The sequence below is a fragment of the Canis lupus genome, chromosome 4, assembly GCF_048164855.1.
Source record: "Canis lupus baileyi chromosome 4, mCanLup2.hap1, whole genome shotgun sequence".
Taxonomy (NCBI): Eukaryota; Metazoa; Chordata; class Mammalia; order Carnivora; family Canidae; genus Canis; species Canis lupus.
This window is the reverse complement of record NC_132841.1, coordinates 11,538,689-11,553,354: the sequence shown is the minus strand read 5'-3', so window position 1 is coordinate 11,553,354 and position 14,666 is coordinate 11,538,689. Positions and strand designations below refer to the sequence as shown.

Genomic DNA, 14,666 nt, shown 5'->3' with positions numbered 1-14,666 from the left:
AATTTGAATCAAGCTGTTTATATACCTTTTGTCCTGATTTTTGCATTTATATGATAATCATTCTCTCAAGTCATTAAATATTTACCAAAAAAGTATTATTTTTAATGCCTACCTAAGAATATAAAGTTTGGAGATAGCATATTTCAAGCATTAAATTAAGCAATTAGGTTACTTTTAATTTAATTTTAATTATTATACATATTACCACAATGAATATCCTTTTACAATGATTTTCAGACACATCTGATGGTGTCCTATGTATATACAAGACTGAATTTGTCTTAGATTTAAAAACAATTTAAATCATATGACAATCAAAGGACATAATTAAATATACATACGTATACAGACTACCAAAGCAAATGCAAGGCCCCTGTGACTAGAACTAATCAAACCTGGGATGCCTGGGTGGCTCAGTGGTTGAGCGTCTGCCTTTGGCTCAGAGCATGATCCTGGAGTTCTGGGATCGAGTCCCACATGGGCTCCCTGTGGGCATTCTGCTTCTCCCTCTGCCTATGTCTCTGTCTTCTCTCTGTGTCTCTCATGAATAAATAAATTAAATCTTTAAAAAAAAAAACAAAGAACTAATCAAACTTTTTTTAGAACTAATCAAACTTAATCCTTCTTCAGAAATAATTAATGCCACTATCTTGAGAAATTGCTTCTAAACACCACAAATACATTTATATTCGCATGCTGTCAGTTTATTTTTTTTAAGATTTTTATTTATCTTAAATAAATAAAAGAGAGAGAGGCAGAAAGAGACACAGGCAGAGGGAGAAGCAGGCTCCCTGCAGGGAGCCCTATGCAGGCTCAATCATGAAATCACACGTTGATCCGAAGGCAGATGCTCAATCACTGAACCACCCAGGGATCCCATGTTATCAGTTTATTAATGTAATTCTTGTTTACCTGTGTAATGTGAAAATTGTTCTGAAATCTTAATATCACCCATAAATAAAGCAGTTTGTATCTCAATATTTTTCAATTAAGAGAAATGCTGACAATTATAGGAATTAAACACTTTAATCCATTCAGGTAGAACATTTTACAATATAATATAAAAGCCTTTTTAAACTCAGATCAATAAATCACTTAAATGGACCTTTCAATTGTCATTCTATCCCAGGTATACTGCATTCCACTAATCCAGAGTCCTACTTAGTGACCCTTCTTTAAAAACCTATTTCAAATCAAATTCCACTTGATTTTCCACATGACTCAATGCTTTGAGTTTGGTTTCAAGAAGAAAGAATATTTTAACTGGAAAAAAACTAAACTTCACCTGATACTGACTTAAAATTATTATTACTTACTTTAAAAAAATCTTAGTAGTAATTAGGGTATTATTGACTACCATCAACATATATTTTACAGGAATCTTAATGACATCCCCTACTCCATGGTTGCAGAGAGAGGAATAAAAGACAAAATGGATTTTCATAAAGTAATTGTGTGAAATGGCTGCCAGAAATAGAGCCAAAATATAATATGATATAGAACTCTACATGTATTTATACAGCATACTACAAACATGGGCCTAAAACCTAGGCTTCTCATGTCAGATAAAGTATCAAAACAGAACTTAGAAGACTAGAAGAATGATGAACATGTTACTTAGATGGCCTTTTTCTTATCTTTTCTCATTCACCCTTATCTGTCAGATAATAAAGAACAAATTATAAGGCATAAAAACAGGATCACGGGGTGCATGGATGGCTCAGTCAGTTGTGTCTGACTCTTGATTTCAGCTCAGGTCATAACCTCAGGGTCCTGGTATGGAGCCCCAAGTCTGCCTCTGCACTCAGCAGTGAGTCTGCTTGAGGAGTCTCTCCTTCTCCCTCCGCCCCTCCCCCATACTTTTTCTTTTCCTCACTCACTCAAATAAATAAATAAATCTCTAAAAAAAAAAAAAAATAAGATCAATTCTTACCTTTAACAACTTTCAAAAACATGACCAGACAACCTATTTCAGGGGGTTGTTCTATTTTTCTAAGTCTTATATATGGTCAGTTATCCCTATTTAGCCAGGAATAGGAAAGAACCATGAGGACAAAGTTTCTCACTGAAACTTACTTTCAGGGCCATACTGTTATAATCAGGAATAAAAAGTCAGCATCTCTGAATGTTAGCTTCAAGACTTAACTGCCCATTAGTGGAGACACCCATTGGTGATTATTCTTGCATAAGATTAAAATCAACACTATAATCTGCATAGCCTTCTCCACACATCTTCAGTACTGTGACACCAAATACTCTTCACTTTATGTACACGTTTTTGTAATGTTTGAATTGTGAACCATGTGAATACATTACTTATTGAAACAAAGATCAAAACTTTAAAATATCCTAATTTTATTTAAATAGAATTTAAAATGTCTAAACATAAATTCTCAGTGTTAGAGAAACTATATCATGGGCTATAGTTAATTGAATTCATTTTTAAATAATTAAAACAAAACTTATCTCTATTACCAGAGGACTATGATCTATTCAACACACACAATGAAAGTGGAAAAATTAAAAGCAATTTTATAATTTCTGCCTTAGCCCTTGCCCTGTAAAAAGATTAAAGAAGTCCTCATCTAAGATCACCTGAAACACTCATTTTGTGGTACAGAGGGAAACAAATACTCTATCCACAACTTTCCCCAGAAGACAACACTTGCTACTTTCCAGGCTTAAAATGACAAAAGTAATCTGTTTGCCTTAAAAGGATGGGTTTGAGGGTACTAAAAATATGCCACATAAGTCACCAAACAGTATCTTATTTATGCTAGTCTTACTGTTAGCTTTTATGGAAATCCATAGTTTATGGGTCAGTTTTCCAAACTGACACATTTTAAGGCTATAAAATGTCCCTATATTAAAAATGTGTCATGTGTACTTTGGGGAGAAATAATGTATATAACCTGATGCAATGGAAAACATGGCTTTCATCAATTATGATGTTGACTGGATTTTGTCTTCTTCAACCACTGGGATTCAGGATTCCTAAATAAAGCACTGTGCTTTGATGAGTCACACTTGTAGCACAATCCCTATACTCATCCCCACCTAATATACTGGAACACATTTTCCCTCCAAGCTGGCCATTTCACAAGAAAAAAAGGGAAAAAAAAAAAAAAGAACTGATTAAAAGGAAACAGGACAGACAGTGAGTAAGCCATGAACAACTGCCCAAAGAACTGTAAAACTCCTGGCAGATCATTTCCATGTGTTTCAATTAAAGTTGCCATAAGAGGTGGACAACGAACTACAGAGAATACTGATAAAGTTGTATACATTCCCTCCCTTTTGTGAGTATTTAGAGCCGAAGAATAAAAAGTACAACTACTGGAGATCTTGCAAAGCATAAAAACACTTGGAATGTATCCAATGCAAACAGTCTGATTTATAATTCCATCAGCCAATCAGAGAATATTTTTAAAAAGCACTCTACATGCATTTTTAATATACACAGAAAAAAATGTGAAGGGTATATAAATAGTTATCCTTCAAAGATGGGATGACAGATTACATTTTTTCCCTTTCTTCTGTTACTTATATATTTGTTCTAGACAATTTAGAAATGACTCATAATAAGGAAAAAAAAACAAATTTAGTACAAATGACTAGGCAGTTAAAATGTATACATTAATACATGATAAATACAGTTTACAGTTTTAGGAAATTTTTCTAATTATAGTAAATTTTTCTACAGAATGATTTCCCCCATTTAGAAGTGTTTATAGGTTGAATTCTGTCCCACAAAAAAAAAAAATTCCTATGTTGAAATCCTAATTCCCAGTACCTCAGAATGCGACCTTATTTGGAAATAGGGTCATTGCTGATGTAATTAGTAAGCTGAGATCACTGGAGTGAGCCCTAATCAGTATGACCAATGTCCTTATAAAAAGAGAAAATTTGGATAGAGACACACACAAGGAGGATGCCTGTGAAGACAAAGGCAGAGTTAGGGAAGACGCTTCTACAAGCCAAGGAACACCAAAGATGGTAAGCAAATCACCAAAAACTCAGAGAGGAATGGAACAGATTCTCCCTCACAGCTCAGAAGGAACCAATCCTGTTGCTACCTTGCTCTTGGACTCCTATCTCCAGAACTGTAAGGTAGCCAATTTCTGTTGCCACCCAGTTCGTGGTACAGTGTTTAGTAGCCCTAACAAACTAACATAAAAGGTTTCAAAGCATACCACAGGAAGACCTTATACTCCGACCACATACATTTTTCGTAACTATCCATCTTTTGGTAGACAATGCTTGCAAAATCAATCCTCCTTCCATATGCTCCTTCTACCACCACCCATGATGACAGGTAAGGCTACATAACTAATTTTTCTCCAATGGAATATGAGAAGTGACATATGCCACATCCAGGCCTGGACCTTAAGACTGGGGCATACTTCCTCCATACTCTTCCTTTTTTTTACCAGCTCACATTTGGACATGTGCTCACCCACATGAAGTAAAGTAGCACAGCTACTTCTTAGAAGAAATCTGGGTCTTTAACTGACAGCATGGGACAGAGCCACCCATCAAGGGGGAATATTCTCCTTATCATGTTACAAGAAAGTAAAAGAAATAACTTTTTTAAGCCACTAAATCATTGGGGTTTCTTTGCTAGAACAGGTTAGCCTTTGGTCTAATAGTCTAATAGGGTACCAGGGGAAAAAAAAAAAAAAAAACATTTCAAATACATTGAATAACACAGTATGCAGAAAACCAGGTAAATATCTGAAACAAGAAATGTGATTCTACAGGAGAAGTTTAAGTGTAAACTAAGCAACTACTATTACAGCTCCAAATCTGAAACAATATATTTGATGACCTTAGTAGTTGTTAAATTACAATTTAAACCCTTTGCGGGAATCTACCAAATCTAATTAGAAATCTAATTCTTAAAGATTTTTTTTTTATTCATAAGGATTTTTAAATTTATCTTCTAATTTTTCATGAAAATAACTAAATTTAGTATAATCATATTGTTATGATTTTATATACATTTTAATGGTACAAAAACAAAGTAACACATATGTCTCACACTCCTCCAATCTCCTCTCTAGAGAAAGCCAGTATGAAGCTGGGAAGGTATCCTTCCAGGCTTAAATGTTATAAAATAACAAAGGTGATCAAATTTTAATTTTAAAGTCAACTCAAGAGAAGTTTAAAAAAAAAAAGAGAGAGAGAAGTTTTAGTTTTTGTGATACCTAGAGTCAAAACCAAAACATATTCTAATAATAAGCATATAAGGGGCACCTGGGTGGCTCAGTGATTGAGTATCTGCCTTTGGCTCAGATTGTGATCCTGGGGTCCTGGGATCAAGTCCTGCATCAGGCTCCCCACAGGGAGTCTGCTTCTCCCTCTGCCTCTCTCTCTTTGTCTCTCTTGAATAAATAAATTTTTTTTTAAAAAAAAAGCATATAAGAGCCTTCACATTTGCCTAACTCTGAGAAAAGAAATTTATTTTTCTCATAGATGCTAATGATCAGCATTGTGGCCTATTTCTTGTTCTTAAATGCTTCCCAAAATGTCATTATGTGAAACTGGAATACGTGTGAAACTAAAAGAAAGTTCCTGGAGAACAATTCAATACTTCTCCATTACTTCATTCTACTGTAGATGAACCATAATGTCTACTCCCGTCTGGTCAAAACACTGAAAATTACTCTTCTGGAATTTGGAATGTTTGCTTTTTATTAAGTCACAGGTTCTTTCCAGGGTGACTATCCAAATCCTGCATGGACACTTATCAGGAAGATACTCTACTAAACTAAAGAAGAAAATTAATAAATAAAAACTACCCCTATTTAGTTATTCAGGGACTTAATTAACCTGTGACCAAGAATGGAATCTATGATTCCAACTCATGGTTTGTTGGACACACACATGTTCCTGGATTCAAACATGTGTTTCTATTTAAACTGTTGGAATGTATATATGGCTCCACAAAGAGCGATAAATATTAGCAAATCTTCTAAGAATGAAGGTCCTTTATGACCACATACACCATGTTTTGATTCAGTTTTTCAAATGTGTCAGTCACACAAAGCTGAACAATCTGCTTTTTACATCTATCCACAAGTTAAAGAACAATGAAATAAAATCCTCCCATGAATTACATCTATCTGTACTTTCACAGCCAACCCAAGGCAGATCTGTGATTTCTGCTATTTGTCTTCTCTTCCTTCATGGTAAGCCTGCCTTAGGTAGAGGCAGGGGATTCTGAAATGCCCATGTAATGAGAAGTTGGATATGAACCATTTACCAGGTAATGCCAAGTAAGGGGCTTCAGGTATAGTACAGAAACTTCAACAGCATGAGCCTAAAGAGAGGTGGAAAACTGTGGTCTGACATGTTCTACTTGGCCAGCATAGCATTTTTAAACTTTTAAAACTTAAGCACCTTTAGGAAAGGCCCTCCATACAAATAAGGTACTTCACATAAACTGCACTTCACAGAAGTTCACCTCAACATGAACTATGAATGCCTCAGATGTCATGTATGCAAATCAAATGTCTGAAGTGTGAGTGCCACAGGAATTCTTCCAATCTGTTTAGCCTTCATATAGTTTGTTTCTTTGCCTAGAATACTCTCCCAACCCACCCAAGCCTACCTCTTCACTTAACTACTACTCATCTTAAGTACTCCAGAAGTCCTTTCTTACCTCCCAAAGCTCCAGTCAAGTGCTTAATCCTCCATGGTTCTGACTCTCCTGCTATTTCTATGACTATATTGTCAGACATCAGGCTAATTCCTTCAGGGCAAGGACTATGCCGTTTAGTCTCTCTAGTGTGAAGAATATAGCAAGTGGTAAATAAATACTTTCAGAATTACTAAACAGCAATACAAATGTCAGCTGAAAATATTTGCTTCCATATTCTTGGAAGAGAATGCAGAAAATGATGAAGTTGACAAAAAAGAAAAAAATGTGGATCACACAGAGCAAGAAAATAAAGAGGCTGTAAACGCCATATCTGGTTACACACAGGTGATTTCCAAAGGCTGAAGACCCACATGGCATTATTTAACCTCATCTATAGCTGCTGCTTTATTTCACTTCAGGACACCTGTATATTTGTTGTTACACATGTTTTTTGGCTCCCAACAACAAAGACACAAATATAATAAATCCAAATAAATAAAGAAGAACATGAACTTGAGTCAATTTTTTTTTAAAGGATAGGCATCTTCCCTTATACAAAACACTTATTTTAAAATAGAGCCGACTAGAAATAATCAATTGCTAATCATAGCTTCTCATACTCATTTTTCAATCAGGTCCACTCCTCTTTCCCTTTACTATATATGACTAACCAGACTGGCTCCAATGAAGTTCAGAACTCTCAGAGGACAGTCAGGGACATAGTCACCAACAATGAGCAAACAGGTCTAAAGGTGCATCTTTCATTGATTATATCTTCCCACTCATGGTCATGCTTACCGGAAATGAGGAAAACTGTAAGGAATTCCACTCCATGTCCAGGTCAGGTATGTAAATGAGTAAAGAAACAACAGGGAGAGCAGTGAAAGAAGTTAATCAGGACAGCATACAGCACTCATTGCCTCTTTGCCTCCAAGCAAAAATGTCTTACAGTTTCCTCAGGAGGAGCCGGAAGTTGAGAATGCTTACCTCCCAAACAGTATCTCACGCTTTCTTTGCCCTGAGCATTTCCAGCTATCTCATCAAAACCTTTTCTCCTTCATATGGGAGGGTAGCTTTTCAGGGGCCTCCAGTGTAGCAACTAAGACACGCTGATTTCTTCTCCTTAATTATCACCAAGACAGGAGTACAAAGCAACTTACCTTCTGAAAAAAGTCTTCCCCACTTTTGCCTTTTCCTTCAGCAGCAGCTGTAAATAAAAATGTATATATTTAAAATAGTTTCTTTTTTCAACCTATGTATTCAAACCTCTCAAGTATTAGGTATGAGAATAAATAAAAAAGTAAGAAAGATGCCATTCTTGCTCTCCCAAAGCTCAGTGCCTGCCTGAACAGGCCTCATCTTTGATGCAAAGTCACTAAAAAAATAGAACACTAATCCAATCAAATATACATCTTTAGATAATTTCACACTTTTTTTTTGTATGAAAGACTCGGGTCTCTCTTTTCACACATAGATGAAATAATCTCATCCTTTCATAATTAAGGAACAACACGAACAAGTGCAACTATCAATATAATCAATGCTCTATCTATAACCAATCCCAGGCATTGATGTTGCCTTCTCAATTGGTGGCTCATCCCACAAAGCCTACACTCTGAGCTATTTGTTCTATGCTTTGCAGACTCTATAATCTACTTAGGTTTCAGCTGGCATCATACCACTTTAATTCACTTAATTCACATAAGAGAGAGACAAAACAACATGAGGATGAAACAGTAATAGTGAAGATCACAGGTAACAATAAAACTTCACAGATTAATTTAAAGGTCATTACATTCGAACAACTGTTTTTTTTTTATTTTTTTTTCTTAAATTTTTATTTATTTGTGATAGTCACAGAGAGAGAGAGAGAATGAGGCAGAGACACAGGCAGAGGGAGAAGCAGGCTCCATGCACCGGGAGCCCGACGTGGGATTCGATCCCGGGTCTCCAGGATCGCGCCCTGGGCCAAAGGCAGGCGCCAAACCGCTGCGCCACCCAGGGATCCCCGAACAACTGTTTTTATATCTAATTGGCAGCCTATAAATATAGGAGAAACCCAAGTCTCTACATTCAAAAATCTTACAACTCCATGAACTTTCTTTTTAATTTGTGGAGAAGAGGAAGCAATTTGACTGAGAGGAGAGAGAGGACACATGGCCAATAGCAAACTGCTTGCCAAGAGCCTCAAATTGCATCTTTTAGATGCAAACACCAGGGGCGCCTGGGGGGCTCAGCTGGTTAGGCACTAGATTCTGGTTCAGGTCATGGTATCAGAGTCGTGAGATCAAGCCCCATGTCGGGTTCTGCACTGAGTGTGAAGCCTGCTTAAGATCCTCTCTCTCCCTCTCCCCATATCCTCCCTCCTGATGCCCACTCTCAACTCATGCTCTAAAAAAATTAAATAAATAAAAAAGGAAAGAAAGAAAGCAAACACCAAACAGGTCTCAAATTCAGGTGCAAGGTGATGAGTGGTTAACTGGAGAAGTCACCCCCCCCCACCCCCGACCAAGACAAGGAAACGTGCTGAGCAAGAACTCCTAGACAATGAAATCTGGAAAACCATAGTACCCCAAACACCTACTGGTTAATACAGTCAAGGAACACTATATATACATGCATATATATGCATGTGTGTGTCCAAGACATTTATTAAAATTATTAAAGACTCTTGTGTGTCAACTATACCTCAATTTTAAATTTTTTTTTAATTTTTATTTATTTATTTATGATAGTCACAGAGAGAGAGAGAGGCAGAGACATAGGCAGAGGGAGAAGCAGGCTCCATGCACCAGGAGCCTGATGTGGGATTCGATCCCGGGTCTCCCGCGCCCTGGGCCAAAGGCAGGCGCCAAACCGCTGCGCCACCCAGGGATCCCTATACCTCAATTTTAAAAAATTATTAATGACCCAAGAAATGTGGCAGGTCATTCTTTTAGGTAGAAGACTCAAAACTAAACTTCTCTCTGCCCTCAAAGAAATAGCAAGTATTGAAATTTCATTTTTTTTCACCAACTTTAATTTCACAGTTAAATATAAGACACCTTCTACAATCTTATAAAATCGTGTATTTTTATCAACATATTTTCATCCAAAACCAGAACAGAACACAGAATACATGTTTCTGTGATTCCCAAAAATGATCTGAGGAAATGTATGAAACAAGAGCTAAAAAGAAACAAAAAATTTAAATTCTAATGGCAGGCTGAACAACAGCCCCTCAAAGATGTTCATGTCCTAATTCCTGGAACCTATACTTTACGTGGCAAAAGGGATTTTTGGTAGGTGTTATTAAGATTCCTGAGACAGGAAGAGAATCCTGAATTACCCAGGTAGGCCCAATGTTCTTATAAGAGAGTAGCAGGAAGGCCAGAATCCAAGAAGGTAATGTGACAATAGAAGCAGAGGGAGAGCAAGACATAGAACAAAGAAAGAAGTCAGAGGAGAAAGATATTAGAGATGCTACACTGCTGGCTTTGAAGATGGACAAAGAGGAGCACAAGGAAAGAACATAAGTGGCCTCTAGAAGCTGGGAAAGGCAAGGAAATGGACTCTCCCCTGGGACCTCTGGAGGGAGCATGGCCCTGCCAACACATGGATATATGCCAATGAAATCCATTTCAGACTTTTGAACTCTGAAACTGCAGAATAAATTTATGTTGTTGTAAACAATTATGCTTGTACTTTGTTACAACAGCAAAAAACAAAACACAAAAAAAATATTAATACATAATCCCAAACCATTTTAACTTCACTTTCTGCAAAAATACTATACCTTCAACAGTATGAGCTTAGCATAGAAACTGAGCAAAGACATGTGAGCATCTGAATCACACATTCCCACAAATAGGTTCCTGGTAGTTAACGCTACAAATTATGATTTTTCACTCTCTAATTTGGAAATATGTCAATATTAAAACTTAAAAAAAAAAAACAAAAAGCAGAGGTGCCTGGGTGGCTCAGTCGGTTAAACACACAGTTCTTAATCTCAGTTCAGGTCTTGCTCTTGGGGTCATGACTTCAGGCTGCACATTGAGCTCCACGCTGGGCATGGAGACTACTAACTAACTAAGTAACTAGCTAACTAACTAGATAGGTAGGTAGGTAGGTAGGTAGGTAGGTAGCAAATTTGACCCATAAAACAAAGCTCATACTTTCTAAATAAACTGGAAAATATGGATTATTCTAGATAGAGCAGCCACCTAGGCAAGACAAAAGGACAATGCCCAAACCTAATGACATAAAACTAATATCAAGTGCCTTGAAGGCACTTCAACTCAGCCACTTCTTGGGCTTTATCTCTACAGCAAAAAATAGTTTGAAGGGGCCCTGCCTGGAGATAAAAACTGCAGAGCACGGCACAAAGATTTGAAAAAATTCTAGTGACGCTGAGGAAACTCTACTTTGAAAAGAAATTTTAGAAACAAAGATATTTTCAAAGGCCTATCAAGCAAGACAGACCTATCAAGAGCCCTTCCACCTACAGGGAACTTCTTCACAACTTAGAATTCATCATTTTAAATTTCATAATACATTTTATTACAGACATTTCCTTTAGGACACTTATTTTGCTCATGATAAACTCATTATGTCACAACCTTGAAATGTCCCTTCATTCCAAGTCCAGCTAAACAGACTTCACAGAATGGCCTTTTAATCCCTGGATCAATAAAAAAAGGGGGGGGGGGGTTCCACAGACTCAAATTACAATTAACTATTTTCAGAAAAACATCTAAAATTTAAAAGAAACATGCAACTTTAGCAACCTTAGGAGGTCAAGGGGAAGAGGAGGCAGGGATGCTCTCTGAAACCAAAAATACTCATCCTGAAATTCTTTTGCTGTTTTCATTCCAAGTGTTTATGTATAAGAAGCTCCAAATCTGCCTGGTTTTCCCTCAAATCCTAAGTACTGTACATTCCTCAAGCCCACCAAGTACCCTAGTAAAAGATTCTGACCAGATACGTAGACCACTGCCTCAGATACAAACCATGGTTGGTAATAAAAAATAAAAAATAAAAAAATCATGGTTGGTCCAAGTCATGGGCACTTTATAATAACCATTCCTTATCTCATTCCCAAGTTGCTGGGTCTCCTGCAGGACTTCTACTGACCCCATGCAAGCAAAGCTGTCAAGGCCACAGAAGTCACCACATCAAGCGAGAACAACATAACACCCAAAGTATCTCCAAGCCACCCCATCCCAATGGGGGATCTTCTGTGCTCAAATTTGAGAGCTCGATTCTCAAATACAGTCCAAACTCCTCTGAAGAAATGAGAGATTGTGCAGAGGAGGTTTGTAGAATATTTACTTCTCGATATAAACTTAAGTATTTAATATGTTCATTTTATAGATACAGAAAACAAAAAGAAGTTCACTCTTTCATTCCATGAATATTTAAGTCCTATGGTGATCAATCAAAATTGGCAAGGCTCTGACCTATTCAATTAAAAATCATGGCCTATATATTCACAGCCACCACTAGTAAGATGAAGCCAAAATCAAAATTTAATTTTAGTGACAACTTCCCAAAGATCTTTTCATGGTCACAATCCACCCAAACTAAACTTATTAGAAATTTAATTTAGCTATTCTCATTTAGAACAATGTGCTAAAAAGCTACTCATTTCACTTTTAACCCAACATGACCGCTGGGCAGCTCCTGTCACGCCTAAAGAATAAAGGGTGCTTCTAGAAGATCATCTAAGAGTTGGATTAAAAGAGAGAGAGAGAGAGATGATAACATCTTGACTCAATGGTTGTCTTTTCATTATGGTTGGAGGGGCAAATGTTGCCTGTGAAATGAGCCAAGTCATCCTTATGTTGTGGCCCTCCTTGACCCTTGGAGTCTGACTATATTCTGTGGTATAACAATTACAACTGAGTCTTCACATTCTTATACACCAATAGACTCTCATTTTTTTTTATTCCACAGTAACATGAACACACACACAACAATTTTGCAGGCTTTTTCTGTCTTTATAATATGACTTCTGTCTGATGTTCCAAAATTTAGTCATTTGATTGTAAAAACCCTGGATTATTCTTACCAATGAACACAACTGTCTTTATTTTCACGACATAGAACAGCAGGAATAAATTACTTCAATATTACTGAAACATGGCTTCGTAAGATTGCACAGGTAAAGCATTTCATAATTTAAGCTAAACAATTCATTTTTATGTTTATTGTAATTTCTCCAATGCTTCACCATATTTTGATATTTTTGCTTCACAAGAAATATGGAATGGCAAAATCCATAGCCAATAAAAACAGCAAAAGTTGAAACAGGTGTAAACTATTATATTCCCCCAAACTATAAGGCAAATCTAGTTAATTACTGAATTAAAGGGGGAAAAAAATTTCAATTTTAAATTCTTTGTGGGGCATATGGAAACTTGTTTAAATATCCCTTTCACTCTAAAATGCTTTTCCATTATAACAACTGATGCTTTCTGGAGTCAGATCTAAAAACACAAGGATTATGTATTCATATTTAAAACACAGTACGGACTATCTTTAAATACTCCCTTGATAGGCAGTGGGGTTTTTCCGCAATCCTGTGGAATCTGAGCCAAAACACACACACACACACACACACACACACACACACAGCCGAATAGAAAAATGAGAAATAATTCTTCAAATCTATAAAGATACAGGCATTTTCCCCTTTTTCTTAACATAACCCAACTGCAGCACATTTGCAACTAAGAAGGCTGCTGTATGTGAAGGTCACCTAAAGATAAATGTGACCATTTAGGTAGCCTAATTCTCTGCAAAAATACTTTACTAAAATTTTAAAACATTCACTTATCAGATCAATTTAATCAATATGCTAAAAGAGCTATGCAAAGTATTTTATTCTGTATATTACTGTCTTCAACAAACTTCCATGACAATTGTGCCAATTTCACTGAAAGAGGAATCACAAAAAGATGTAGAAGATGCAGTTACTATATACTCTGAGACCTTTTTATGTTCATGAATCATATCTAACACTTGAGAGTGGCATTCAAAGTTCTGAGAATTGACTGAATGATTGATGTTAAGTCTATTTTTAAAGTTTCTTCAATTCTCAAAGTCATTCAAATACTCTAGTGAACTGAAAAACACCCAGGTTTAAACATCAGTAGTGAACAGCGGCTTCTGTACGTTGTACATCACAGTAATAAGCGTGAGGATTTTCAGAACTCATCTTTTCTAAAAGTTTGTGTGCTTTCAAAGTCCACAATGAACAAATAAAACTCACCTGCTTTTGAAAATTTAAACAAAGAAAGAAAGCTCATAGAGAAAAATCAAGGAAAAACAGGCAAAATTTTTTTTCTTAAAATAGTGATTGGTAATTTGAGGATGGTTTTCTTCAGTTTAATGCCTTTCCTAAAATAATTTTTTTGTTGTTTTGCAGTTAAAATTCCCCAAGTTCAGGAGAGACTGGAGGAAGATGGTGGTGGGGATCGGTCCCTAGACTTGCCTCATTCCAGAGAAACAACTAGATAACTATCAAATCAATCTAAATACCCCAGGAATTGACCTGAAGACTGTCAGACAGGAGTGCTTAGGTGGTTCAGTCAGTTAAGTGTCTCCTTCAGCTGAGGTCATCATCCCAGGGTTCTAGGATAGAGCCCCACATCAGGCTCCTTGCTCAGATGGGACCCTGTTTCTCTCTCTCCCTCTGCCCCCACTTGTGTTCTCACAAGCTCTGCATTCTCTTAAATAAATAAATAATCTTAAAAAAAAAAAAAAAAAGGACTGTTAGAACAAACTCCACAACTAAAGGTAGAGAAGCAGTAATATCAAATGACTTGTCTAACACACAGAGGCAGGCACGGAGACTTAGACAAAATGAGAAGACATAGGAATTTGTCCCAAACGAAAGAACAAGACAGGGCCACAGCCAGAGATCAAGATTAAACAGATATAACTAACATGCCTGATAAAGAATTTAAAGTAATAATCATAAAGACACTCAATGGACTGAGAAAAGAGTGGAAGACATGAGTGGGATCCTTAATACAGAGAT

General features: G+C 36.6%; 1 protein-coding gene across 7 annotated transcripts in view; it reads right to left on the bottom strand.

Annotated features, from left to right (window-relative positions):
* BICC1 (BicC family RNA binding protein 1) overlaps positions 1 to 14,666 on the bottom strand; it is a 271,309-nt gene that overhangs the window by 172,772 nt on the left and 83,871 nt on the right. For 5 of the 7 annotated variants that reach the window (XM_072823153.1, XM_072823152.1, XM_072823150.1 and 2 more), the window contains one exon: positions 7,804 to 7,850. The exons of 1 other annotated variant lie outside the window; for it this stretch is intronic. Coding sequence is in view for 4 of the 6 variants with exons in the window: in XM_072823150.1 (XP_072679251.1) it covers positions 7,804 to 7,850 (47 nt within the window). In the remaining 2 variants the exon portion in view is untranslated. Of the gene's footprint in view, positions 1 to 7,441; positions 7,554 to 7,803; positions 7,851 to 14,666 lie in introns of those variants that run through there. One more of the 7 variants, XM_072823151.1, reaches the window with a different exon arrangement.